The sequence below is a fragment of the Schistocerca gregaria genome, chromosome X (genome assembly GCF_023897955.1).
Source record: "Schistocerca gregaria isolate iqSchGreg1 chromosome X, iqSchGreg1.2, whole genome shotgun sequence".
NCBI lineage: Eukaryota > Metazoa > Arthropoda > Insecta > Orthoptera > Acrididae > Schistocerca > Schistocerca gregaria.
The window spans coordinates 647,847,962-647,875,196 of NC_064931.1; the positions used below are offsets into that span (position 1 = coordinate 647,847,962).

Below are 27,235 nucleotides of genomic sequence, written 5' to 3' on the forward strand. Positions count from 1 at the left end.
GGGAACATAAATCGATTGCCTGAGTAACATCGCTTTGCGGCCGTGTTTTATGCACTCACTGCAGAAAGTCAGCAATTTCCATTAAAAAAGGATGATATATGCGTAACGACGTAATCGATATTTAAAAGCCAGCGAATAATTGTTCATTGACCGTCAAAATCGGCTATCTGTCGGCCCTGAGCCACGCTTTTAGCCTGTGCTGGAACGAACTTCCATAATGCAGTCGCAATCAGTCACCTTGCATGACCGAGCTTGGGAGTTCATGAACACTTCAAGCGATAGTGCTGTAACTGTTGCACGCAAGTGAAACTTCGGGAACGTTTAGTGCAGACAAAACCGAATTGTAGACAACGTATTCCTAAGGCTAAACTGAAGTATGCTCTGTATTATGTTAACGTACATCTTTCGCTGCTTGTTTCAGATGAAGGTTAAAGACGACTTAATCGTCACTTTATATATCTTACTGAATTTAAATCCATGAGATTATACATGGTAGGTAGGTGTGGAAGCGTAAAGTAACTGAATTCCTTTCCTGTTGCCTTTTTTGAATCAGGTAGCCGTCGTTATTGGCAGCGTCGTTGTGGTGGGGGTACATGTTTTTGTAAAAGTTGCTTCACGAGCATGGAAATTTTGCTATTGCGAATAAGGCGGGAAAATGTTCTAACTAGTTTTTGTTAAGTTTTTACCATTAAACAGTGTGTTTTGGATGAGGCATGGAAATCGAGCAACAACTGAACCGTTAGAAAATGCATCACTACTGACTAAGGCAAAGCAGTTGATAACCAGTGCGAGAAAATTGTTTTATGTTCCCAAAGTGTCAGTTAGCAAAGATTAATACCTTAAAGTGTTGAAACGATGGCGTTAAGTCTGCTGCACTATAGTAATTTGACTATGCACATTGTCATCCTCTAATTTCCATTGTGATTCGATAAAAATCTTTGCTCTTTAAATGAGCAAATTGTTGAGTTACTGACGGCCACTCGTAGCTATTTTCGATTTCCGTCTAAGGATATACGCCGTTACCGCATGACATTTCGACGTCTCTTAAAAGCCGAGCGGTAATGGACGGACAGTGTAGAGACAGTGCCAAAATCTCTTTCGCATTTCTTTTTATTTCTTTGGTGGCGGATAAGATCTTTTAAAAACAAATTTTATAATTTAGGCGCGCACACTTCACTGCTCGGTTATTGTCTTTGTTTCAGCCGAACACACTTTTTATAGAGCTAAATGTAGTTAAATTATGATTAAGTTTACAAATTTTCTAAATTTCTGAAATATATAGCCATCCAAAGAATTTTAGCGAGAAGTCCCTTATTTTCTATTTTTTGAAATTATGAATCGTACACTGAAAAATTAACTGGCCCATGCATGAACTTCCACCGTTACTATATTAGTCTATTTTGATAAAGGATAATAAAGGATTGAGTTCTTCCGTGACGGGTGACGCCGTTACTTTCCGATCAAAGTCACGCCCACGCAAGGGATTACGCCAGCGGCCTGAGTAACATCCTTTTAAACTGGCGTTCGTTTTATAAAAATGTGATACCTTCTCTGAGAGACCACGTTTTGCTATTCAATATGACGGCCGATTTGGGATTTTTCAGTCCACACAAGAGAGCGCTGGCATGAAACCTGAAAAAGGTCCGTGTGGTGGTTGCCTGCACAGCTGGTTAATCCGCTCCTTCAGCGAACTCGCTAATTAGAGATCCCGGCACACGCGCGGTGACCTTAGTAAAATACAACGAAAAGGAAATGTCCCCAAAAGTAGCTTTCCCCAGACCCTTGTAATTAAAACAAGGGCGTAATCTGTTGAAAAGATGATATATGCAACCCTTCTTCGACACTATTAAGTGTGCTTTGGAAATGAAGACTAGTTTACTTCAAATAACATACAACCCTTTAGAGAAGCAACTTGTCTGAAACATTTGGATAGATTTAGTTGTCAGATTTCGAAGTTTTTCTCTCTTCTCTCTTCTCTCTTCCCTCTTCGTATTCGTTTGTAGTGGCCAGAGGGAGATAAATCTTTTAAGACATGCACGCTTCGAGAAGACTGCTGTGGCTACGTGTGAATCCGTCTGGAGCAATTTCCGGAAGCTTAGAATTCCAAAGAAGCGTGCAGGTGATAAAAATTATAGCCCTCTATCATCAGTGTTTGATTATACGTCATGAAACATTTTAAGAAGAAATAAAGTGAGTGCAAACAGTGCAGTAGATTTTCCAAAAAGTACAACCTGCAAAATTGCTTCACGAGACCACGAATGAGCCTCTCAATTAAGGTTATAGAATCCTGACGATACGCATTTTGCTGCGAAGTATGTTTTGGTTCTAATGAACCGATGTTACAGACAGGTGGATATTCTACTGAAATAAAAATTTAGTCGTTTCTGCTGCCAACAGTACAATCAACGTTGTTTCACTTAGATTTGTTAATTTGTGAAATGCTCCGAAGGCCGCTACTTGCAGTGGAAACCTCCTTGTGGCACTGAAAATAAAGGTCAATGCGGATTATAAACGGCAGTGCGGGCACTGTATAAATGAGATGCTGCATCAGCTACGTTGTTGTCGTTGTTGTTGCTGCTGCTTTTGCTGCTGTTCTTGTTCGAGAAAGGATCAGATTTTAATGAACGTCCAGGAATACCTTTGTACGTCAATTTACTATCTCTCTGCTCCCGAGATTGGAGAAAAATAGTTGGTAAAATACCTGAAAAAGGGTTGGGGGTCATCAGAACTGCAATTGAAGCCTTCCTGATGCCCTACATAATTTTTAATACTACGTTAAAGCAATGGATAGTATAATTAAATTGTCCGCGTATTGCACCGTATTCTATGATAGCGTTTTCATATAAAATGAGAAAACTGATTTATTCAAGATGAGAAGACAGGACACACAATGATTTTGCAGTTGGAGCTAAGCTTGAGACATTTGTAATGAAGAAAGCCAGTCGTGTTTAGATTACCGCAATGAACAGTGTCTCCATTACTGTCAGCTGAATGAGTTCTTGCGAATGACATCGGAATTCACTTACCTCCGTAATTGAAATTGACCTCCTCTTGCATTGTAATAACGGGGGAAGACATGCGACAGTACATAATTATTCTGTGGTTTTACTATCTTTTTATAAAAATATTCATACCGTGAAAGCAGAGATTTGCTTTCGATAAGCTCCCAATAATTGTGCAGGTTCAAGAGCAGGTTGTACATCAAAGACGATGATGTGATGTATAAAGTAGCCCTTCGAGGACGTGTTTCGTAGCACCATGTAAAAGTTTTCCTATCCTGATAGTGCTGCAATGATTCTACTAAAAAACTGCTAACGTATAGTTCAAATGCTAGATACAACACTAGATATTTCTTTGTCTAACCAAAAACAATGTTCAGAGATGTAAGTTAGGATTTTTTTCTTTTAATAGCATCTTCACGAGTGTCTCTTTGAACCATCGGCAAACTTGACACCTTTATACATTTTTCTTCTGTGACTTGGTCAGACTATAAGCAAAGTTTCCTGGTTCAGTCCTCGGTCAGCACTACGATTTTTGTTACTTATCGTTTCTTTCTGACAGTAATTTGTAAAATTTATCTAGTTGCGACGTCGCTCAGAATGTGTCCCAAACTGGATAAGTCATAGGGACAACGCCTAGTAAGTCAGTGTAGTGTTCAAACTAACCTTGGCCTTGAAAATAGCTATTATACCTTTAATAACTTACGTAGATTTTTAATTCCCTGATAGGTAAACCTAAAAACGTTACCCCCCTCCTCCCACTAGCTCTCTATCAAATGGCCACTGAATATTTCAAACGAAACTATAGCATATAATCAGAAATGTTTTTGATTTCGTCGTGTAAATTATAAATGAAGAGGCAATCATTTGACAAGTAGCGTCGTGTCCTGTGGTAGCAGCTCCTCTCACACAAGATAAAATAACTTAAGTATAATGTATAAGGTATTTTGAACAATTACCAGGTGTTAGCACTCGTAAAGTTTTCAGAGAACCACACTTACATGATCATTTCCATCATCTGGTTTTACTATGACAGAATGTAATAGGCAGGCGAGTGGTACTGTATTAAACTATTTTTACCTGCTTTTACAGTTACTTCAAGGTCACAAACACTTCAAGCAAGTTATGGAGCCATATAAGTAGTATGGCTAAGAAAAACCAGAATTGTGACTAGGTGAAAACAGGTATTTTGTTTTGACTGCAGCGAACCTCGTGATGCCTTTCTGTTGTTCAGACACAGTTGCAATAGTGGCAAAATGCCAGTATCATAAGTATGACTTAGTAATCTTCAGCATTGCATTCCGAAGTTAGACGTTTAACGTGGGAAAAATAAGAGGTTATGACACGTAATTTTTTTTTCCCCACGACTAGTAGCGAATGCTCGCGCGCTGCGGGCTGGCGTCCGGCAGTAATGTTGGCCACGCTCTGTGCCAGCTGAATCAGCCCTTCCGCTAAATGAGTTTTCCCATTACATCCGCAGAAGCACGGCCCCTGCAGCCACCAGCCAGTGAATGAACTTTTAAAAGTATTCCAGTCACCTATTTCACAAAGCGTGATATTTTCGCGACGGATGCAACGAAGCAAACATTTTCCACACGTTTTACGTTATGGAAAACAATATTAGGAGCCCCTCTATTGAGTGTCGGTAGCGAAATTCTGATTACTACTAGCGAACAGAATTTGAAAACGACTTAATGCATTGGTGTATTTACTAGAAACCAGTTATTTTTCCCAAATGCAGTTCAGTGATGGGAGCGTATTTAAGGGAATAAAACAATGCTCTTCTACAATACATACCATGGACAGAAGCCGCCGCTGGTTAGTGTGATGAGTCGGAGCAAACATCACACGTGCAAAACTGTTATCAAATCAATACCATTGCTTTGTTCACTGGTGGTGAGCGTGACAATGATGTTATTCACGAGCGAATATTTGTACGTAATGTATTTTCATAATACTTTCTCTGTGGGTTAGTTGCAGAAGTCACTTCAGGTACCCAATGTGAAAATGGCTCAAATGGCTCTAAACACTATGGGACTTAACATCGGAGGTCATCAGTCCCCTATAACTTAGTACTTAAACCTAACTAACCTAAGGACATCTCACACATCCATGCCCGAGGCAGGATTCGAACCTGCGACCGTAGCAGCAGCAGCGCCGTTCCGGACTGCAGTGCCTAAAACAATTCCACAATGTGACCGGAAGGAAGTTTTGTTTACGTGAAATGCGCAATTTTTCAGTTATAAAATATCACTTTATTGATAAGTTAGTTCAAATAGAAAAGTATTATTCAGAAATCACGCGAAGAACATAAAAAATATGTCGACCCAAGTTCTGTTGGAAAGCTTGTACTCACTGACAGTGATACCTTTTTCATTCGAAAGGTTCAGTGATAAAATGTAATTTTTGAACTTCACTAAACTGCCAGGATGGAAGTATCAGTTTGAAGGAAGCAGAACATGCAGTGGACATTGACTCTTAGTAAGTGCATCCGGAGTCGTAACATTTCCGACCTAATTCGTAATTCACCGCGAAACTAACATGGTCCCCTTCCCCAAATTTGCTGCCTGGAGAAAGATTTGAACAGTGTTTCTCCAGAATGGCTCCAGCATCTTAACAATTATTCGGGCATTATGCAATGAGTAGCGAATATGTAATTACTTGCCGTTTGTTTACGTGCCATGCGGGCAGGCTATCATGTCACTGGAGCTTTTGTTAGGTAGCGCCAGACAGATGCGCATCACTGGACCTCAAATGAAGCCCCGAATCATCGAACGGAAATTCGGAGGTCCATTCTTACTTCATTTGGTTTCTGCATTACGCTCACGTCCATTTGTACTATCTGATACCTGCTATTAACAAACGTCACGTTTGAAATGTTTTAGAAACTCTGTTGACAAGACTCTAGTTTGGACCCAAAACACAAGGACACAGGTAATAGAGATTAAAATGAAGTTAAGAGTTTAGCTTTGAGTCCATTATTGAAAAATCGTACCTACGGAATGGAGCTTTTCATTTTAAATGCTGAAGTCTGGAAATCAGAGCTTATAGCTATTTTCATAGTGCAGTGTGTCTTTCACCAATTTCATTAATTTTTTTTTTACGTCTCACTATGTGGGCGACTTGTCCTGAATGTATCGATAGATTTCAGAGTGTGTTTTCTACAACTTCTATCATTCATAAGTGTGTGAAATTGATACTGTTTTTTTTGTCTGCTTGCCGTCTAACGTCGCCCAGAAATGGTTATACACACTTATTAGTGCGAATAGCTATATTCTTGTTGTTATTTTTGTGGAAGACTTTGCTCTATTACGTTATGGTGAGGCCCTCTTACGCAATGATTTGAATTTCACATTTAATTGTAGGAACCATCTTCTTAACTTTCATTTCAGAAATTCAAAAATCTCAAGCATGTGCAACAGCTGATGTTAAAAGTATTCCATATTTTTAGCTGACGTCAAGAACCAAATATACACACAAATGTCTAGTAATTGTGGGCTATAAAATGCAAACCATCTGAGCTATTATCACTTGCTCATCTTCGCTACTGTAAAACACATCCTTTTCACTGAGAGTTCTGTGTTTTCCATATTTTGAGACTCAATAGTGTGGATCAAAACAAGAAAAAGATGCGCAGTAAACATTGGCTCTAAAATGCACACCTTACGAGCTATGGGTCACAGTCGAGAAGGCGAACAAGTACTCGTAATGTTAAAGCTATGCATTTCGAGCCCATGTTTACTGGAATTTGTTTCGGTCCAGAGAATGAACGAGTGTGGCGCAACATGTCTGTCGAAAGCCACCGTTGTGGAATGGTGCGCCAAATTCCGTGCTGGTCGTGATTCTCCACAGGACTCAGGTCGATCTGGAAGACCAACCTCATCCACTGAGGATAAGTGGGAGGCGTTCGAGTACCCGCCGTATAGTCCTGATCTCTTCCCACGCAATTATCGCTCCTTTGGTCCTTTAAAAAAACGCTTTAAACGGTCGACGATTCTCGTCGGACGAGGCTATGCATCAGACAGTTACGGATCACTTCACGAAGCTGGACACGGTGTTTTACCAAACGGGTATCCTCAACCTGGTGCTCAAGGCGACTTTGCCTGACAGACATCGATTCTGGACTGTACGGGCTTCGAATGGAAGCTTTCTGATAGCTGCGCTGCCTTATTTACGCGAGCACACACGCAACTATTTTTCAGCGTAAAAATTCGAATAAAAATATTCGTACGTTCTGAAATTTTCTGGTGTTTCCTGAAGGCACTTTTAGTGTAACGCGGTAGTATGGCGGAACTCGTGTTCAGTGCACCAGTAGGAACCAACTAGAGGATTTCGTACAATCTTAGTGTCAGGTCAAACAAGGTAATTTATAAGCGAGAAACAGCAGATAAACGGAAGGGCGGAAAGGGCTCGCTTCATTTGGCGGGCCTGCAGTCGGGTCACGTCTCTCAAGCAGAGCGTGCGCATTGCCCTACATAGGGCGGCGCCGCTTAACGGCGGACCTAAGAGGGCGCTCTTCCGTATTCCGTTGTCAATATGAGGCCGCGCCGGCCACCTCAACTTGACTCTGAATTCTTTATTTCGGCCGTGCTGCGACGAAAGAAGTAGGAAGACTCAAAATCTGGTGCACGAGTAGTGCTTGTTAGGGCATTACCCTACGTGCAGAACGCAACCAATGTCCTACAGACTTCAGCAGTCAGTTGTAAATATTTTTAAATGAAGTTATGGAAGAACAGCTGTAATGATACTGATCCTATAGAGGTTCTTGCTTGATGCGGGAAGCTTCTTAATTTCGCTGCGGAGGCCCTCAAAAATTTAAATTCCGCTTTTATTCAGTAGAAGTCGATAATATTTGAAAGTATAAAAACTGCGGGATTTTACATTACTACAAGCTATATTAAATGTAGCCCATATAACGACAGATTGTGTTACTTGCTGATTTTTCTAAATATACAGTACACAGCGAAAACTGCTTCCAACTAGCTTTCCAGGGCTCAATTAAAGCGCAAAATAGAGCAGTAAGATACTGATATTTGTGATTTTGCTTGGCGTCTAATTGCACATTACCTGCAAATACGTTTTTAAGATACCTGTACCGACAGTTGGGTATTGTGTGTGTGGTGTGTGTCTTCAATAGCTGACCAATTGTCACGATAGGCTGTTAGAGAAGCGTTTATATATAGTCAATATATATTGACAAAGCAAAATGGCATTTAATAAATCCGATCACATAAATATAGCTTACGTTTGTATGTCAGGTTCTCTGTTACTGCAAAGCTGTAGATTCTGTGAACTCAAAACTGATGGGTATTTTTAAGCATTTGTACAGAGCACATTTTTGAACCACATTCTAAATTCTGTGCTAATCTATTAACAAATTTATGCTAACAATATTGTTTACCTTTATTAAGTGATATTTCACTAGCATTCAGGCATTAATAGCTTGAAGCGTTTTAAAATGTTACGCCGAAATATGAATACCATTCTTAAGACGACGAAGAGCAGTATATTTATTTAATCGACACACTACGTGCGTGTGGTGTTGGTGTATTAGTAGTATCATCGTTTTCATTGTTATTACGAAGCTGGAAATTTTACTCTTGCATGTTTCCTTATTTTTCTTAGTCTTGTAACCATATGTTTGTATATGTTGTGACTTTGTCCTTGTAACAGTCTCAACTGATTTTTGTAAGTCACTGTACCTACACAGTATAATGCGCGCACAAGTCTTACTGAGCCGACTTTGTAGACTTAAGATGGTTTGATGTCTTTGCTAGGCTGCAGTACGCGCTGATATTTGGTGTCACGAATGAAGTTTCTATATGGTTAATAGCTGTGAATTAGATGTACAAATTGTGTACCGTAGGTGAGAGTTTTGTTGATATTGTTTGTTGATTTCTGATGGTTTTAACGGTAAACGCTTCTGTAGCAGTAACTATCGTCTGCAGAGGAAATGTCAGAAAGAAATTTGAATGACACATGCCTCTGGTAGCAAGTGGCGGGTCTCCCCTTTTGCCTTGATGGCGGGGACAACGCATCCTGGATCAGATATAAGGAAGGGGTTGGGGGAATCGTCGTACTCAACCGTTCACAATTCGCGTCGATCGTACAAAACTGAAACCAAAGTGCACGTATCTCGCTGTATGGCGTCGCAAGTTTACTCGATAGGATTTAAGTCTGCTGATACGGAGGGGCCACACCGATAACCTCAAGTTCGTAGGGCCGTGCATTGTCTTCCTGAAAGTGTAGGTCAGCTGAAGGCGAACAAGTGAATGAACATCATTGGGTAACAGGTTCCTGCGTCTATAGCTGAAAACCTCGCTTAAAGATCCCCCGCACGAGAAAATAGCTACAATACCTGGGTAAAAAATGCTATATTTCCGGAATGAATCGCCTATCGCCTCGTTTGGTTCCTGAGGTACTCGTGCCCGCCTTCAGAGACTTGTAGCGCGTCGACGACTCCAAAATTCTTCCTAGCTTTCATTGTCCAATGACGTTTTCTTCGGTACAACTAAACTCTTTGGTCTGTGACGTGCTGTATGCGAAAGTATACCTGTAGGTAACAAATAGCATTGTGGTGGTTGGGAACGCTATGCTTCATTGCCGGTTCCAGTTCTGAAATTGCGAATTACATCCAACACTGTGGTCCGTCTAGCCACTTTCACAATCCACAGCGGAGGGGGTGTCTCGGCGGTTGTTTTCCCAGAACCACGGCACACCCAGTGTCTGCACAACACCAGAGACAGACCGTCACACGTCGGACATCCACGGTCTAAATAACATTCCTGTGGACATGACGGAGTCTGTTGGAGCGCATCTAAGAGTGAGAGGGATAAAAAATTATCACTATTTACTCATCAATACGAGAGGGAGAAAATTGTAATAACTATGTAAATTGATGGCAGTATGCGTGCCTGAGACTGATAAACACAACTTTAAAAAGCATTCATGGCTTCCAGATCGTTACCGTTTACTGTTTTTCATTTTAACCTTTTATGCCCAACGTCACTAAGTCCCTCGTGGAGTCCAAATTTAACTGAAAAATTGATTTCAGTATGCTGTTAAGTAAATGTACCTAAGTAACCTCGGCCGTACCCCAAGGAAGTATTATTGGACCATTATTTAACACTATACAAATGACCACGTACATAACGTAAATTCCATGAAGATTTCTGCAGATGATGCTGTTATATACAGAGAAGTCGCAGCCCTTGAAAATAGTAGCGAGACCTGCGAAGGATCGACGCATTATGCTGGGATCGACAATCGATCCTAGACATAAACAAATGTAGCGTTTTGCGCATAAACAGGCAGGCATTATTTAATGGTTTAAACTTTGCAGAACAATCATTGGAAGGAACCTACGTCAGTAAGAATCTAAGAGTATGCCATCGGAACGATCTAAAGTGAAACGACCTCTTATAACTAATCGCGGTATAGTCAGTTTCCGACTAAAATTTATTGGAAGAATCCTCAGGAATTTTAGTCCATCAGCAAAGGAGGATTACAAAACCTTCATTAGACCTCTACTTGAGTATTACTCGTAATTATGGGATCCATACCAGATGGGATTGATACAGGAAATTGAGTAGATTCAAAGAAGAGTAGCACGTTTTCTTACTGGTTAATGTAGTAAGTGCGAAAACGTCACGGATATGCTCAGCCAACTATAGTGGCAGACACTGTAAGACGGGCGTTCTGCATCACGGTTTGGCTTGCTTCCGAGAGCGTACATTTCTAGAATAATCAACAAACATATTGCTTCCTCCTACGTATAACTCACGAAAAGACCATAAAGGTAAAGGGAGAGATTCGAGCTCATATGGAGGCTTACCAGCAATTGTTCTTCCCGCGATCCGTTCACCATTGGAACGAGTAAAGGGGTAAGCAACAGGGTACACAAATTTCCGTCCACCACACACCGTAATGTGGCTTGCGGTATGTAGATGTGGATTATTAATAATGAAAATAATTATCGTCAATTACCAGTTATAGAGCGAGTCAATTGTAGAAAAAATTTCTCATTCATTTATACTGCTATACTCAAGAAAACTGTTTTTTTTTTTTTAAATTCTGAAAATAGTGATGCTCTCACTTTCACATGTAAGTGGTAAGTGACGCAATCGATGTTCAAATGGCTCTGAACACTATGGGACTTAACATGAGGTCATCAGTCCCCTAGACTCAGAAATACTTAAACCTAAATAAGCTAACGACATCACACGCATCCATGCCCGAGGCAGGATTCGAACCTGCGGCCGTAGCGGTTGCGCGGTTCCAGATTTTAGCGCCTAGAACCGCTCGGCCACTTCGGCCGGCGCAATCGATGTGACTTCATATGTGCGGATTACAGAGCTTTTTATGATAGTAGTAGAGCTAGGTCGCCCGAGGAAAGGATTTTGCAGCGTACTGATGCAATCAAATTTTATCTGGAGATTTAAGAGCAAAATTCTAGAACAGTAGCCGCATAGAGGACTGCCTTCGAAAGTGTGCAGTAATAGTAGCCATCCAGGGTTGTTATCAAGATTCATCCTCATCATCGTCTCATTTCATTTACTACTGTTAAAACATTATGTTTTGAAATGTATTATTTAAAAATTGTTGGCGATTTGAATTCTGCAGAATTTGAACTTTTGACCACACTGTCGAGGATTATAAATCATCTTCGTTCATTCTGTGTAGAGTACTTTGTGTTGTGCTACAGTTTGATTCCTCGCCTTGTTTCAGTGCTGATGGTAACTGCTGCTGCCGCCCCAGATTGCGGCCAGGATGAACTGCTGGGCTGTCTCAAGCCAATAAACCTTCTCAAGTACGTCACGGACAGAAGGGAACTGGATGAAGTGTGTCGGTGAGTAAATTTTATGTTCCTTTATACTGAACAATGTTGTTGCTTCCACGGATGGACACAATTTCCTAATTAATGTTCGTCTTACCTTTAAAAATACATTCTTCAATGAACAGGACTGAGTGTTCATAAACTGAAGGTCAGTGGCATTAGCTGTCTTTCCATTTTAATGGAAAAATGGGTCCGAGGGGTAGAACTGTACATTAGTGTCAACACTGGAACTTGTTAGTGTAGCACTAACTTGTTAGTGTAGCGCACTAACTTGTTAGTGTAGCGCACTAACTTGTTAGTGTAGCGCACTAACTTGTTAGTGTAGCGCACTAACTTGTTAGTGTAGCGCACTAACTTGTTAGTGTAGCGCACTAACTTGGCGCAGTTGTGTGAACTCGGGTGGAAATTGCTGTAATAAACTGCTGCACTTGTAGGGCATTCCGTAGTCAAATGAAGTCATCTCTTCACAAAACTAGTCTCCACACATTCTTACAGTTCTCAAATTGAGAGACCAGTCAGTTCACTTCACGTACGTCTTCACCTCCTTCAAGATGCAAAACTGACTCAGTCTTGCTAAAGAGTTCCGCTGTGTAATATCGCAGTTACTGTTAACAAGACTACTACGACGCAAATTGTCCATATGGAGAGCTAGTGACTGATATACCGCAACAAAAATTATGAACTATAGAAACAGAAGCATCAGCTTAGTCAGAGAGAAACGCACCTTAATTTCGAGGGAGTTACGCTGTCATTCGCTGCAGTAAATTATACAAATCTCTCAAAAACCGAGCCAAGACTGCCTGATCCGATTGAATTCAGTAATGCTTCGCATAATGAAAAACTAAATCGTTGGACTGCTCGACACTTCGGCTTATTTCCCATGAGAATTGGTATGGCTAGTCCATTTAAAGAGATGTAGAGCTAAATACGGGTAACAGACCACAGTCTGGGATAAAAACTGTAATTATACTACTGGCCATTAAAATTGCTACACCACGTAGATGACATGCTACAGACTCGAAATTTAACCGACAGGAAGAAGATGCTGTGATATGCAAATGATTAGCTTTTCAGAGCATTCACACAAGGTTGGCGCCGGTGCTGACACCTACAACGTGCTGACGTGAGGAAAGTTTCCAACCAATTTCTCATGCACAAAAAGCAGTTGACCGGCGTTGCCTGGTGAAACGTTGTTGTGATGCCTCGTGTAAGGAGGGGAAATGCGCACCATCACGTTTCCGACTTTGATAAATATAGGATTGTAGCCTATCGCGATTGCGGTTTATCGTATCGCGACATTTCTGCTCGCGTTCCCGAGATCCAATGACTGTTAGCAGAATATGGAATCGGTGGGTTCAGGAGGATAATACGGAACGCCGTGCTGGATCCCAACGGCCTCGTATCACTGGCAGTCGACATGACAGGCATCTTATCATCATGGCTGTAACGGATCGTGCAGCCACGTCTCGATCCCTGAGTCAACAGATAGGGACATTTGCAAAACAACCGCCATCTGCACGAACAGTTCGACGACATTTGCAGCAGCATGGACTACCAGCTCGGAGAACATGGTTGCGGTTACCCTTGACGCTGTGATACAGGAGAGCCGGCGATGGTGTACTCAATGACGAACCTGGGTGCACGAATGGCAAAAGGTCACTTTTTTCGGATGAATTCAGGTTCTGCTTGCAGCATCATGATTGTCGCATCCGTGTTTGGCGCCATCGCGGTGAACGTACACTGGAAGAGTGTATTCGTCATCGCTATACTGGCGTATCACCTGGCGTGATGGTATGGGGTGCCATTGGTTACACGTCTCGGTCACCTCTTGTTCGCTTTGGCGGCACTTCGAACAGCGGACGTTACATTAAAGATGTGTTATGACCCGTGGCTCTATCCTTCATTCAATCCCTGCGAAACCCTACATTTCAGCAGGATAATGCACAATCGCATGTTGCAGGTCCTGTACGGGCCTTTCTGGTTGCAGAAAATGTTCGACTGCTGCCCTGGCTACCACATTCTCCAGATCTCTCTCCAATTGAAAACGTCTGGTCAATGGCGACCGAGCAACTGGCTCATCACAATACTCAAGTTACTACTCTTGATGAACTGTGGTATCGTGTTAAAGCTGCATGGACAGCTGTATCCGTACACGTCATCGAAGCTCTGACTCAATGCCCAGGCTTCAAGGTCGTTATCGCGGCGAGAGGTGATTGTTCTGGGTACTGATTTCTCAGGACATATGCACACAAATTGCTTGAAAATGTAATCACATGTCACTTCTAGTATAATATATTTGTTCAATGAATACCCGTTTATCATCTGCATTTCTTCTTGGTGCAGCAGTGTTAATGGCCAGTAGGGTACTTCTGTTGGAAGACGATGGAACCATATGTCACTATTTTACACACACACACACACACACACACACACACACACACACACACACACACACACTGGCAGTATTTCAATTTACCAAAATTGCCATGTAAATTGTATAAAGGGCGAATAAAACGTTTCGAGGACATAGCTGCAGCGTATATGCAATATAGCGCCACTCCGACGCGGATACATAAGCACCGACATGTAGGCAAGCGATTAGTTTGGTAGTTGTCTTTCCGAAGCGCGTGTGGTAAATGCGAAAACGTGAACTATGGCGACATTATCAACAAATGCATCCAAACTGGACCAATGTGCTGTTACTCTTACTAAGGACAAATACCGGTAGACATCCATCGGAGAAGAATGAATGTATATATGGGGCAGCATGGCTGTCGAAAATCGCCTTTGTGGAATGGTGAGCTAAGTTCCGTGCTGGACGCACATCCTCATATCGTAAATGTGTAAACGAAGTAGTCACGCCAAAACAAGTGGGAGACATTCGGCACCCGCCCTGTCCTGATCTCTCTCCGTGCGATTATCACACCTTCGGTCCCTTAAAGGAATTGAAGGATCGGATTCCTGTCGCACGAGGATGTTCAGCAGGCAGTTACGGACTTCACTCAGCAGGACGCCGCGTCTCACCAAATGGGTATCTCTAGCCTGGTGCAACGGTGAGATGATGGCCTGGATGCCCATAGCGATTTTGCGTAATTGGAATACTGATCCTACACACTACGACTCTTCACCCATTATAAATTCCTGTACCCGCCTCAGTATACGAGTGTCAACAATCCTGGCATACAATGAGCATTTATACACTGAGAAGTCGTGGGATGTATCCTAATATAGTGTCAGACGTCCTTTTGTCTGGTGCAGTCCAGCAATTCGACGTGGCATGGACTCAACAAGTCGTTGGAAGTACCCTACAGGAATATTCAATCATGCTGCCTCTATAGCCGTCCATAATTGCGAAAGTGTTGCCGGAGTAGGATTTCGGTTGCGAACTGACCTTTAGATTATAACCCATAAATGTTAGATTGGATTCATGACCGGTGATCTAGGTGGCCAAACCATTAGCTCTAACTATTCAGAATATTCTTCAAATCAGTCACAAACAGTTGTGGTCCGGCGACATGACGCTGTTGTTTGGTAACATGACGTCCATGAATGGCTGCAAATTGTCTCAAAGTAACCATTTTCAGTCTATGATCGGTTCCCTTGGACCAGAGAACAGAGTCCATTCTATACAAACATAGCCCACACTATTGCGGAGCCTTCACCAGCTTGTACAGTGCCTTCTTAATACGGGTCCATGGCTTCGTAGTGTGTGCACCACACTCGAACCCTACCTTCAGCTCTTAGCAACTGAAAACGGGACTCATCTGGCCAGGCTACGGTTTTCCAGTCATCTAGTATCCAACCGATATGGCCACAAGCCCAGAAGCGGCACTGCAGGCGATGTCGTGCTGTTAGCAAAGACATTCACGTCGGTCGTCTCCTGCCATAGACCATTAATGCGAAATTGCGCCGTTCTATCCCGTCGGGTACGTTCGTCGTACGTCCTACAATGATTTGTGTGGTTACGTTATGCAGTGTTGCTTGATTATTAGCACTGACAACGCTAGGAAACGACGCTACTCGCGGCCGTTAAGTGAAGGCCGTCGGCCACTGCGTTGTCCGTGGTGAGATGCAATGGATGCAATTTGGTATTTTCAGCATTCTGTTGACACTGTGGATCTTGGAATACTGAATGCCTTAACGATTTCCGAAACGGTATGTCCTATGTGTCTAACTCCAACTACCATTCCGAGTTCAAAGTGGGATAATTCTCGTCGTTCGGTCATAATCACGTCGGAAATCTTTCCATGTGAATCACCTAAGTACAAATGACATCTCTACCAATTCACTGTCCTATTACACCTTGTGTACGCGGCATTACCACCATCTGTATATGTGCATATCGATATCCCATTACTTTCGTCATCAGTGTGTGTAATTGACGCAACCCGTTGATATGATTTACCTGATCTCCAATTAGATATAGAATGATTCATTCCAGCTGCTTGTGTCAGCTGCTTGTGTCAGTTGCCTTGTCAAGCAGAGAATGCCCGTTGTCCATAAAAGAAACGTTTCAGGAGATCAGAATTACACAATGCAAACCATAGTCAGTGTAATAATAGTGGTTTAATGCCATAAAGGCTCCTACCTTTTTAGTGACACTTCTAAGCAGCGAAGCAACACATCTTGAAGAACGGTTATGAGACTCCAGTGGTAGGACTACAGTGATAGGCAAAGTTGGCATGAGCAACTGCAGTTGCAAATGCGGATGCAGAACGCAATCTTCACAGAAACTTACAGCCATATGCAACTTAGAACATATATTACCTAGAGACTGTCACTCAAAGGCGTATGCTTAACAGGCAAACTAAGGAAGAACAAAGCAATAAGTCACTCCCAAAATACTGTCTTTCGTAAGTGAAGCATACAATGATGAATGTTAGTAAATAAAAAGTTGTTTTCAGGGTCTTCAGTCCTGAGACTGGTTTGATGCAGCTCTCCATGCTACTCTATCCTGTGCAAGCTTCATCATCTCCCAGTACCTACTGCAACCTACATCCTTCTGAATCTGCTAAGTGTATTCATCTCTTGGTCTCCCTCTACGATTTTTACCCTCCACGCTGCCCTCCATTGCAAAATTGATGATCCCTTGATGCCTCAGAACATGTCCTACCAACCGATCCCTTCTTCTGGTAAAGTTGTGCCACAAACTTCTCTTCTCCCCAATCCTATTCAATACTTCATTAGTTATGTGATCCACCCATCTAATCTTCAGCATTCTTCTGTAGCACCACATTTCGAAAGCTTCTATTCTCTTCTTGTCCAAACTATTTATCGCCCACGTTTCACTTCCATACATGGCTACACTCCATACAAATACTTTCGGAAACGACTCCCTGATAATTAAATTTATGCTCGATGTTAACAAATTTCTCTTCTTCAGAAACGATTTCCTTGCCATTGCCAGTCTACATTTTATATCCTCTCTACTTCGACCATCATCAGTTATTTTGCTCCCCAAATAGCAAAACTCATTTACTACTTCGTCTCATTTCCTAATCTAATTCCCTCAGCATCACTCGACTTAATTCGGCTACATTCCATTATCCTCGTTTTGCTTTTATTTATGTTCATCTTATACCCTCCATTCCGTTCAACTGCTCTTCGAAGTCCTTTGCTGTCTCTGAGAAAATTACGATGTCAGCGGCAAACCTCAAAGTTTTCATTTCTTCTCCATGGATTTTAATACCTACTCCTAATTTTTCTTTTGTTTCCTTCACTGCTTGCTCAATATACAGATTGAATAACATCAGGGAGAGGCTACAACCCTGTCTCACTCCTTTCCCAACCACTGCTTCCCTTTCATGGCCCTCGACTCTTATAACTGCCATCTGGTTTCTGTACAAATTGTAAATAGCCTTTCGCTCCCTGTATTTTACCCCTGCCACCTTCAGAACTTGAAAGAGAGTATTCCAGTCAACGTTGTCAAAAGCTTTCTGTAAGTCTACAAATGCTAGAAACGTAGGTTTGCCCTTCCTTAATCTAGCTTCTAAGAAAAGTCGTAGGGTCAGTATTGCCTCACGTGTTCCAACATTTCTACGGAATCCAAACTGATCTTCCCCGAGGTCGGCTTCTACTAGTTTTTCCATTCGTCTGTAAAGAATTCGCGTTAGTATTTTGCAGCTGTGACTTACTAAACTGATAGTTCGGTAATTTTCACATCTGTCAACACCTGTTTTCTTTGGGATTGGAATTATTATATTCTTCTTGAATTCTGAGAGAATTTCGCCTGTCTCATACATCTTGCTCACCAGATGGTAGAGTTTTGTCATGACTGGCTCTCCCAAGGCCGTCAGTAGTTCTAATGGAATGTTGTCTACTCCCGGGGCCTTGTTTCGACTCAGGTCTTTAGGTGCTCTGTCAAACTCTTCCCTCAATATTGTATCTCCCATTTCATCTTCATCTGCATCCTCTTCCATTTCCAGTACATCACCCTTGTATAAACCTTCTATATACTCCTTCCACCTTTCTGCTTTCCCTTCTTTGGTTAGAACTGGGTTTCCATCTGAGCTCTTAATATTCATACAAGTGGTTCTCTTTTCTCCAAAGGTCTCTTTAATTTTCCTGTACGCAATATCTATCTTATCCCTATTGATATATTCCTCTACATCCTTACATTTGTCCTCTAGCCATCCCTGCTTAGCCATATTGCACTTCCTGTCGATCTCATTTTTGAGACGTTTGTATTCCTTTTTGCCTGCTTCATTTACTGCATTTTTATCTTTTCTCCTTTCATCAATTAAATTCAATATTTCTTCTGTTAGCCAAGGATTTCTACCAGCCCTCGTCTTTTTACCTACTTGATCCTCTGCTGCCTTCACTACTTCATCCCTCAAAGCTACCCATTCTTCTTCTACTGTATTTCTCTCCCCCATTCCTGTCAATTGTTCCCTTATGCTCTCCCTGAAACTCTGTACAACCTCTGGTTCTTTTACTTTATCCAGGTCCCATCTCATTAAATTCCCACTTTTTTGCAGTTTATTCAGTTTTAATCTGCAGTTCATGGCCAATCTATTCTGGTCAGTCCACATGTGCCCCTGGAAAGGTCTTACATTTTAAAACCTGGTTCCTGAATCTCTGTCTTACCATTATATAATCTATCTGAAACCTGTCAGTATCTCCAGGCTTCTTCCATGTATACAGCCTTCTTTTATGATTCTTAAACCAAGTGTTAACTATGATTAAGTTGTGCTCTGTGCAAAATTCTACCAGGCGGCTTCCTCTTTCCTTTCTTTCCCCAATCCATATTCACCTACTATGTTTCCTTCTCTGCCTTTTCCTACTACCGAATTCCAGTCACCCATGACTATTAAATTATCATCACCCTTCACTATCTGAATAATTTCTTTTATATCATCATATATTTCTTCAATTTCTTCGTCATCTGCAGAGCTAGTTGGCATATAAACTTGTACTACTGTAGTAGGTGTGGGCTTCGTATCTTGGCCACAATAATGCGTTCACTATGCTGTTTGTAGTAGCTTACCTGCATTCCTATTTTTCTATTCATTATTAAATCTACTCCTGCATTACCCCTATTTGATCTTGTGTTTATAACCCTGTAGTCACCTGACCAGAAGTCTTGTTCCTGCTGCCACCGAACTTCACTAATTCCCACTATATCCAACTTTAACCTATCCCTTTCCCTTTTTAAATTTTCTAACCTACCTGCCCGATTAAGTGATCTGACATTCCACGCTCTGATCCGTAGAACCCCAGTTTTCTTTCTCCTGATAACGGCGTCCTCTTGGGTAGTCCCCGCCCGGAGATCCGAATGGGGGACTATTTTACCTCGGGAGTATTTTACCCAAGAGGATGCCATCATTTAATCATACAGTAAAGCTGTATGCCCTCGGGAACAATTACGGCTGTAGTTTCCCCTTGCTTTCAGCCGTTCGCAGTACCATCACAGCAAGGACGTTTTGGTTAGTGTTAAAAGGCCAAATCAGTCAATCATACAGACTGTTGCCCCTGCAACTACTGAAAAGGCTGCTGCCCCTCTTCAGGAACCACACGTTTGTCTGGCCTCTCAACAGATACCCCTCTGTTGTGGTTGCACCTGTATCGCTGAGGCACGCAAGCCTCCCCACCAACGGCAAGGTCCAGGGTTCCATGGTTCCATGGTTCATTGGGAGGGGGGGGGGGGGGGGAATAAAAAGGATAAAAAGAATGTAATCAAAATCGTGAAAGTGCATGTATCCAGTAATGTCTGATAAATCGGTGGAAGACATTTCTAACGATGATAATCACGGTGAAGTGTATCACAAGAATGAAAACTTCCTTTGACCATTCATAACTCCCCTTCTTCCCCAAAAACTTGCCGCCTCGGTGGAAGGCGAAAGGATAAGGGGTCACGATAAAATGTCACCCATCTAGTGCTCCATGATGCAGTGAAATCGGTTCACGATTATGTGGTGGAATTCAGCCTTTTGTCACATATGAGGCCTCTGTCTCCGTCTCAAGAGACAAATGGAAATGTACAGATGCTGGTGTATTAAAGGTTGACAGCATTCCCGAAGCAATCTTGCTATCACAATGCATCTACCTAGTAGTCCGTTCTCTTAACTTCCATCGCAGGAAATCGTAGACAATGAATCTCTCACCACGACCAGTAGTCAATCTTATTTTTGACGCTTCACTATGCCCGGTGCCTTTATGGGGCTCCACATCCCAGATGCCCTCGGCATCAAACTGTTGAGGCCAACTCAAGAACTAGTATGCCTTATGAACAGAGGTCAGAGCCTACATTTCAGCACGATATAATTTTCTACTTTTCTCCTGCCGCCACAGACATGGTAAAGGGAGGTGGTCGCCGATTTAAAATGTAACTATTTCTAGATCAGGATAAACCTGGTGAGCAGTGTCCGAAGGAAAAACGCCAAATTGTATGCTCAGCGAGGTAAACTGGACGATGTACGGTCAACTCGGTGTGTTTGAGTACTTACTAGGCGTCCAGGAATTGGATGGATCACATCACGAAGATTCGCCAAGCCGCTGATGCATCCGGTCAACTTTTCAGAACGACGATGAAATCTGTGTTTTGTCCGGAGTGTAAAGTCACTCCTGAACCGACCACTTGCTGAGAACCTAACAGCTATTCAGGTGACGAGTACCAAAGGGTATAACGTCATATTAATGCTTGTAATGTTTTGCACTCTCCAGACCATGATAAAGCACTTCCCTTGAACAACTAGAATCCAAGTTTCAGGAAGGTTTACGACTGCACTCTTTATGGTGTATTAACCATCCAGAAGTAAAAATCAGCGACACCAATTTTGAAATAAATACGAAATGAGACTGACAAAGTGCGTAATGCCTAAGCAGGTGTATGTAGAGGGCAAATTAGTCTCTAAGGCATGTAGAACTAGGGGAAAGGTAGATACGGCCTATCAGAAAGAGATTCCTCTGGAGTGTAGAGAAGCAGATGAACATTAAGAACTGAGATGGCAAGTCAGTACTAAGAAAAGAAGGGAAGTTCAAAGGTTGAAGCAATATATAGAAGACCTACAGAAGCAGTTCAAAATTGAACGCAATGCTATAGAAATGGGGGGGGGGGGGGGGGGGAGGAAGTAAATCATGAGATGAGATGTGCTACTGCGAGAATAACTGGACAGAGGACTGAAAGACCTAAGTCGAGACTACGTATCTGGAATAGACGACATTCCCTAAGAATGACATTGTTGAGAAAACCACGTAAAAACTATTACACCTGGCATGCAGAATGTGTGAGAGACAGTGAAATACACTGAGACTTAAAGAATAATGTAATAATCCTAATTCTAAAGAAGGTAGGGTCTGACAGGTATGAATATTACCTAGCCTTCAATTTCATAAGTCATGGCTTAAAAATACTGACACGTACTATTTACGGAAGAACGGGAAGTCTGGTAGAAAGCGACTTCGGGGAAGATTAGTTTGGGGTGCGAGGTAATGGAGGAATACACACTACAGTGCTGACCCAACGACTCATTTTAGAAGACAGCTTAAAGAAAGGCAAGCCTGAGTTTGCAGCAGTCGTAGATTTTGAGAAACATTTTTACTGTATTCACTGGAGTACTCTCCTCGAAATTCTTAAGGTAGCAGACATAAAATAAAGAGCGCTAAAGCTTATTCCCGATTTGTACAGAAAGCAGGCTGAAATTTAGTGTGTCGGACAAGAAAGAGAGACAATGTTAGCCTATCAGTCACGTTGTTCAATCTGTACATCGTGTAAGCAGTAAAAGAAATTGCCGTCGATTAAAAAGAAATAAACTTTGTTCGCTGAGAGTTGTAATTCTATCAGATGGGAATAACCTTTTAGTAGTAGTAGTAGTAGTAGTAGTAGTGAATGGATAGTATCTTGAAAAGAGGTTATTATATTAACCGCAATAATAACAAAACGAGTGTTATGGAACGTAGACGAATTAAATCGCAAGATTCCGAGAGTAGTAGATTATGAAATGAGACACACAAAGTTGTCCCCAAGTTTTATTGGTGCAGCAAAAGACTGATGCTGGCCGAAGTTGAAAGGATGTAAAATGTAGACTCGCAGTAGCAAGTAAGCGTTTCTGAAAGAGATTTGTTGTTATTGAATATAAATTTGTCTTACGGAGTTTTTCATGAAGGTATGTCTTAGAGTGTAGCCGTATACGGAAGTGAAACTAGGGCGATAAGCAACTGAGGCAAGATAGAATAGGAGCTTTCGAAATGTAGTGCTACAGAGAAATGCTAAAGATCAGGTGGGTAGATCAAGGAACAAAGAAAGTAGACAGAGACGTGCACAGGATTGACTAGTGTGAAGAGCAGCAGCAGACCAGTCTTCGAACTGAGGACTGCGACGATGGCGACATGTTTCGAGAGATTTCTTGCCCTCATTTTCGGAATCAAACTTATCTGATTGCCACATCTGACCGATTTGAAAGCACTCAAAGGGCTGGATATCTTACGTCCGTCAGTCACAAGACATGTCGGACAGGCACATAAACAATCGACTTAGTCAGCTTCAGAAGGGTTGAAATGTCTGGTGGATTTGTTCCTCAGATGGCAGCCATTGGTTGTCCACGTTCCAAACTATTGAACTTTATACACCGATCCATTGTGCTGTTACTGCTTCTGTAAGATGACACAGTATTCCTCGCCTGCCTTTAAGACTAGCAGGTTCGTCTCTTGTGCCACCTAGACACTTCCGCGTCACCCGGGGATGCTTTCGATCAGATAGTGTAGCCCTAGCTATACACAATGCGTTGACTAAATGAGTTTTATTTGTTGAAAAGTGAGCAGTTTCAGAAATTAGTCAGTGTCAGCCATCGGTTTTAGCTGACAAGACATACGGTGCAAAAGTTATGATACTCTGTATTAAGCGGGACGTTCTCCTTAAGCTGTTGAGCGGTTTCGATGTGTTAGTGACTGTCTCACTTCTTAAATAAAATGATCACCCAGTGACTTTAATCTACACTGCTATTTTACATTCCATTTCTTCTTCGTATTACCACACTGCATTATGAATTTATTAACTTTGAAGACGCTATCAAACATACAAAGCACCAAAATTTTAAGTAACTTATTAGCCCGGTTTTGTTAGCTACCAGCTACGTTTGCTTGTTGTAACTGAAATAATTCTACAAGTGGGTTTGTTGTAATATAAACGTTTAATGAGTCGACTCATTTAATCGTCCCTCCTAAAGACAGTTTCGTCATTTCGCCCTCTTGTAGTGACAGTTGTAATTGCTCATCATTCATAGCATCACAATTATATCAGTGTTTTCCAACGATGAAAGTGAATGAATGTTGGGGAGCGATCCCAACCAGTGACAGCACTATAAAAGGCGGTTTTCTGCAAATGCCTCCCATTACGTAGCGTAAATTTTTAAATTTCGGGCAAAGGTGCCTACAACCTTCCTCTGTAACGGTGAAAAAGCGTGGCACCCTCCCAAGTCACCCTCGGACTCAAGACACTTGAAAGAGCAAGGTGTTTACACATGCGGAAAAAGGCCAGGACTCCAAAGTTCATGTGACGTGTAACGTGAGTTAGTGATGTTATACTCCTATTAGCATCAAATTTCAGTTATTCTGTCCAGCGCAGCCGTGGACCTATCGCACAATGGGAATGTTGTCACACGTTCTTTTGACGACTCTACGATGGAGGTCAGAACCGTGACGCCTGTTGTTGACATCACGCGATTTTCTTATGGGTGGCCGAGGAAAACATTCCAGACACAACGCCGCTCAGAATCGACAGGAATAGGCTTCGGTTTTTGGCATAAGACGTCAATGGAACCACCCCTTTCCTTGTGGCGTTGATTCCCACTTATTTCGCGGTCGATTCGCACGACAGTTCGCACGACAGTTCGCACGACAGTTCGCACGACAGTTCGCACGACAGTTCGCACGACAGTTCGCACGACAGTTCGCACGACAGTTCGCACGACAGTTCGCACGACAGTTCGCACGACAGTTCGCACGACAGTTCGCACGACAGTTCGCACGACAGTTCGCACGACAGTTCGCACGACAGTTCGCACGACAGTTCGCACGACAGTTCGCACGACAGTTCGCACGACAGTTCGCACGACAGTTCGCACTGCTAACGCCCTAGGGCGTTTCAACCTGTTCGTTTGGAGTGCAGTGAGACAGCAATTTTTGCTCTCATGAACAGGTTGGAACCACTAGAGACCGTTCAACACTGCTCGACGAAATTTGAATATGAGTGCTTATACTTTTTCAGTTTTCGTATGTCACGACCTCCTGTGGCGTGATACTGGGTGGATACGAAATTGAGACACGCGTGAATAAAATTGCGAAAGGAGACACCCAGTTCGGCAACACCCTCGTTGGCACCCTCCCACATTTACTGAGAATTTTAAAAATGTGCCTTTACAGAGAGAACCTGCGTAGTAGTCCTAGCCATTTGCAGGCATGCAACTGGCATTGGAGGAACGTCAAGCGGTTGCCTGACTGCAGCTGACTACGTCTACTTATACAGACGAATACCTGAAACATCAGGTCGGATTTCGGAACGGCACATCGACGGACCAAAGTCTTTTTCTCAGACAAGTAATTAAAAATTTGTGGGAATTTTATAAGAAGGCATAATCCGTATTTATACCTTTAAAGAAAGCCTATGATAGTGTCTACAGAAAGCATATGGAGGATAATGGAAAAACCAAGAATATTTTCGAAACTGCTTAGAGTAACCAGAATGTGCAGTGAGAAAACAGTGTAAAGCTAAGGGAGAAGGGGAGTCTGAATGTTTTTCTTTGTGCACAGGTGTCAGATAGGGAAACTCTCAGCCTCTTGAGCTTGATATTGGAAGAGGCGCTAAAACGAGCGTCATCCACCTTAAGAGGTGTAAATTTTGTGGCCAAGTGAATGTTTGCTTCGCCGATGATATGGCCGTTATAGCGGAGGAGGAAGATGAACTAATACCTACTAAAGCGCTAACAAAGTAGGCATAAAAAGTGTCACAGGGTCTCTGGATCAATGAAGATAAAACTGTGTATGATTGTAACAAGAAACAATGCAGAGGAAACGGAGGAAACAGTTTCAGTATAAGATACGGAAATTAATAAGGCTACGTCCTTTGCCGCGCTGTCTCAAGCGCCTTGCCACGGTTATCTCGGTTCCGTCGGAGGTTCGAGTCCTCCCTCGGGCATGGGAGTGTGTGCTGTCTTAGCGTAAGTCAGTTTCAGTTAGATTAAGTAATGTGTAAGCTAAGAGACCGATGACCTCAAAAGTTTGGTCCCATATGAACATACTACCACCACTTCTTTAAAGTCAGTACCACCATTAGACTGTTTTTTATTTGCAGTGTTACATTTACACGATCATGATTCCGGCTTTAAAGTGCCATTATCAAGTGTTTTAATGTTAAACATTGCCGTCTTAGGCTGTATAACATTGAAACACTTGATAATGGCACTTTAAAGCCGGAATCATGTTCGTGTAAATGTAACACTGTAAATAAAAAGTCTAATGGCGATACTGACTTTAAAGAAATATGTGACTGTGGCCCCACATTATAAAAAAATATTATACTACTACCACCACTACGTCCTTCAGATGTCTAGGCAGTACTGTCAGTGCGATAAACAACACTGGGACGGAAATCGTGAACCAGATAAAATCTGCAGAAGTTTTTGTTGTAAATGGGCAAACTATTCAGTAGCAAACTACGAACAAGGCAATTGTGCGACTGGTATTGACGTAAGGGGCTGAAATATGGTCACTAGGCGAGGAGGAGGGGAAGAATATGATCTACCAAAACACAACGTTAAAAAAACTTTGGACATTTGTCAGAAAACGGAATGTTCAGAAGGAAAACAGAAATTCACACACTGTTTAGTGAACTTGACGTTACTGCTGTAAGAAAGAATCGAATGGTAGGGACATCTAACGAGAAGAGAGAACAGGATGGTGAAGGCAGTGCTGGAAGGGAAGCAGCAATGGCCAAGACACCTTTGTACCAAAACAGAGGTGGATGGACGGAGTCAAGGACAACCTGGAGCCTCCATGAGTGCATGTCCAGAAAAAGAGAGCAATGGAAGAGGTGGTGGTGGTGGTGGTGCAACAATGAGAAAGTGTCAGTATGTACTCTTTAAGAACAGTAATGAATAAAACAGTTCACTTTATTATTTATTCCCAAGTTCACCATGAGTTATGGGACAGTAAATATTCATACCAATGAATCATGAGCAGAAAAACCTGTGATGAAGTAGTTTTAAAATATCAGCAGAAAAGTAGCAAGGTCATCGTCTGTTAGAAAAATTATACCCTCAGGAGGAAAATATTTCACAAAGAGCTGGGATTCACAAACAAGGTTACACCATGTATATCACTCCATATATGCAGTCATTTTGCAGTTACTTTATCACTACCTTTTGAAAATATTGTGATCTAGTCAAGTACTTTATACTTTAAAAATATTGAAAAAATTGTATTGCTATTAATGATTTCTTTTGCCAGATTCCTTACTTTTTTTTAATTTTTGAGTGAAACGTAACTCAAGAGTAAGTCTTAGTAACGAATGTGATTTTCTGCAACAAATGTCATACATTTTCAGTTTTAGGACCCTTCTTACACATGTATATACATCTTTAAAAAGTATGTTCTGACTAAAAGTCAAGGACAGTTAAAGCAATTTGTACATCTTAAACTTTTTGCAGGGCACATCATGTTGTTAATAAAAGTGAACAAGTAATGACATTTGTTTTTTAATTTTTGTGGTGAGTGCTATCCCCTCGGTATTACACGTTATAGAAAATGCGTTGGTACTGCTAAGGTTAATAGCTGATAAACACAGAGTTGAAAACGTGCAGAAACATGAGCTGCATGTACGCGGATAGTGGGACTGCAGCGCGCTCAGAGAGCGACATCGGAAACTTTAATAGCATTTTATCGCCACCTAACGAAGTACGGCTAATGA

The 27,235-nt window shown here is 42.0% G+C and overlaps 1 protein-coding gene across 1 annotated transcript in view; it reads left to right on the plus strand.

Annotated features, from left to right (window-relative positions):
• LOC126299062 (uncharacterized) overlaps positions 1–27,235 on the plus strand; it is a 166,594-nt gene that overhangs the window by 107,924 nt on the left and 31,435 nt on the right. Inside the window, exon 2 of the mRNA XM_049990733.1 lies at positions 11,727–11,847. Coding sequence (XP_049846690.1) covers positions 11,727–11,847 — 121 coding nt within the window. The remainder of the gene's footprint in view (positions 1–11,726; positions 11,848–27,235) is intronic.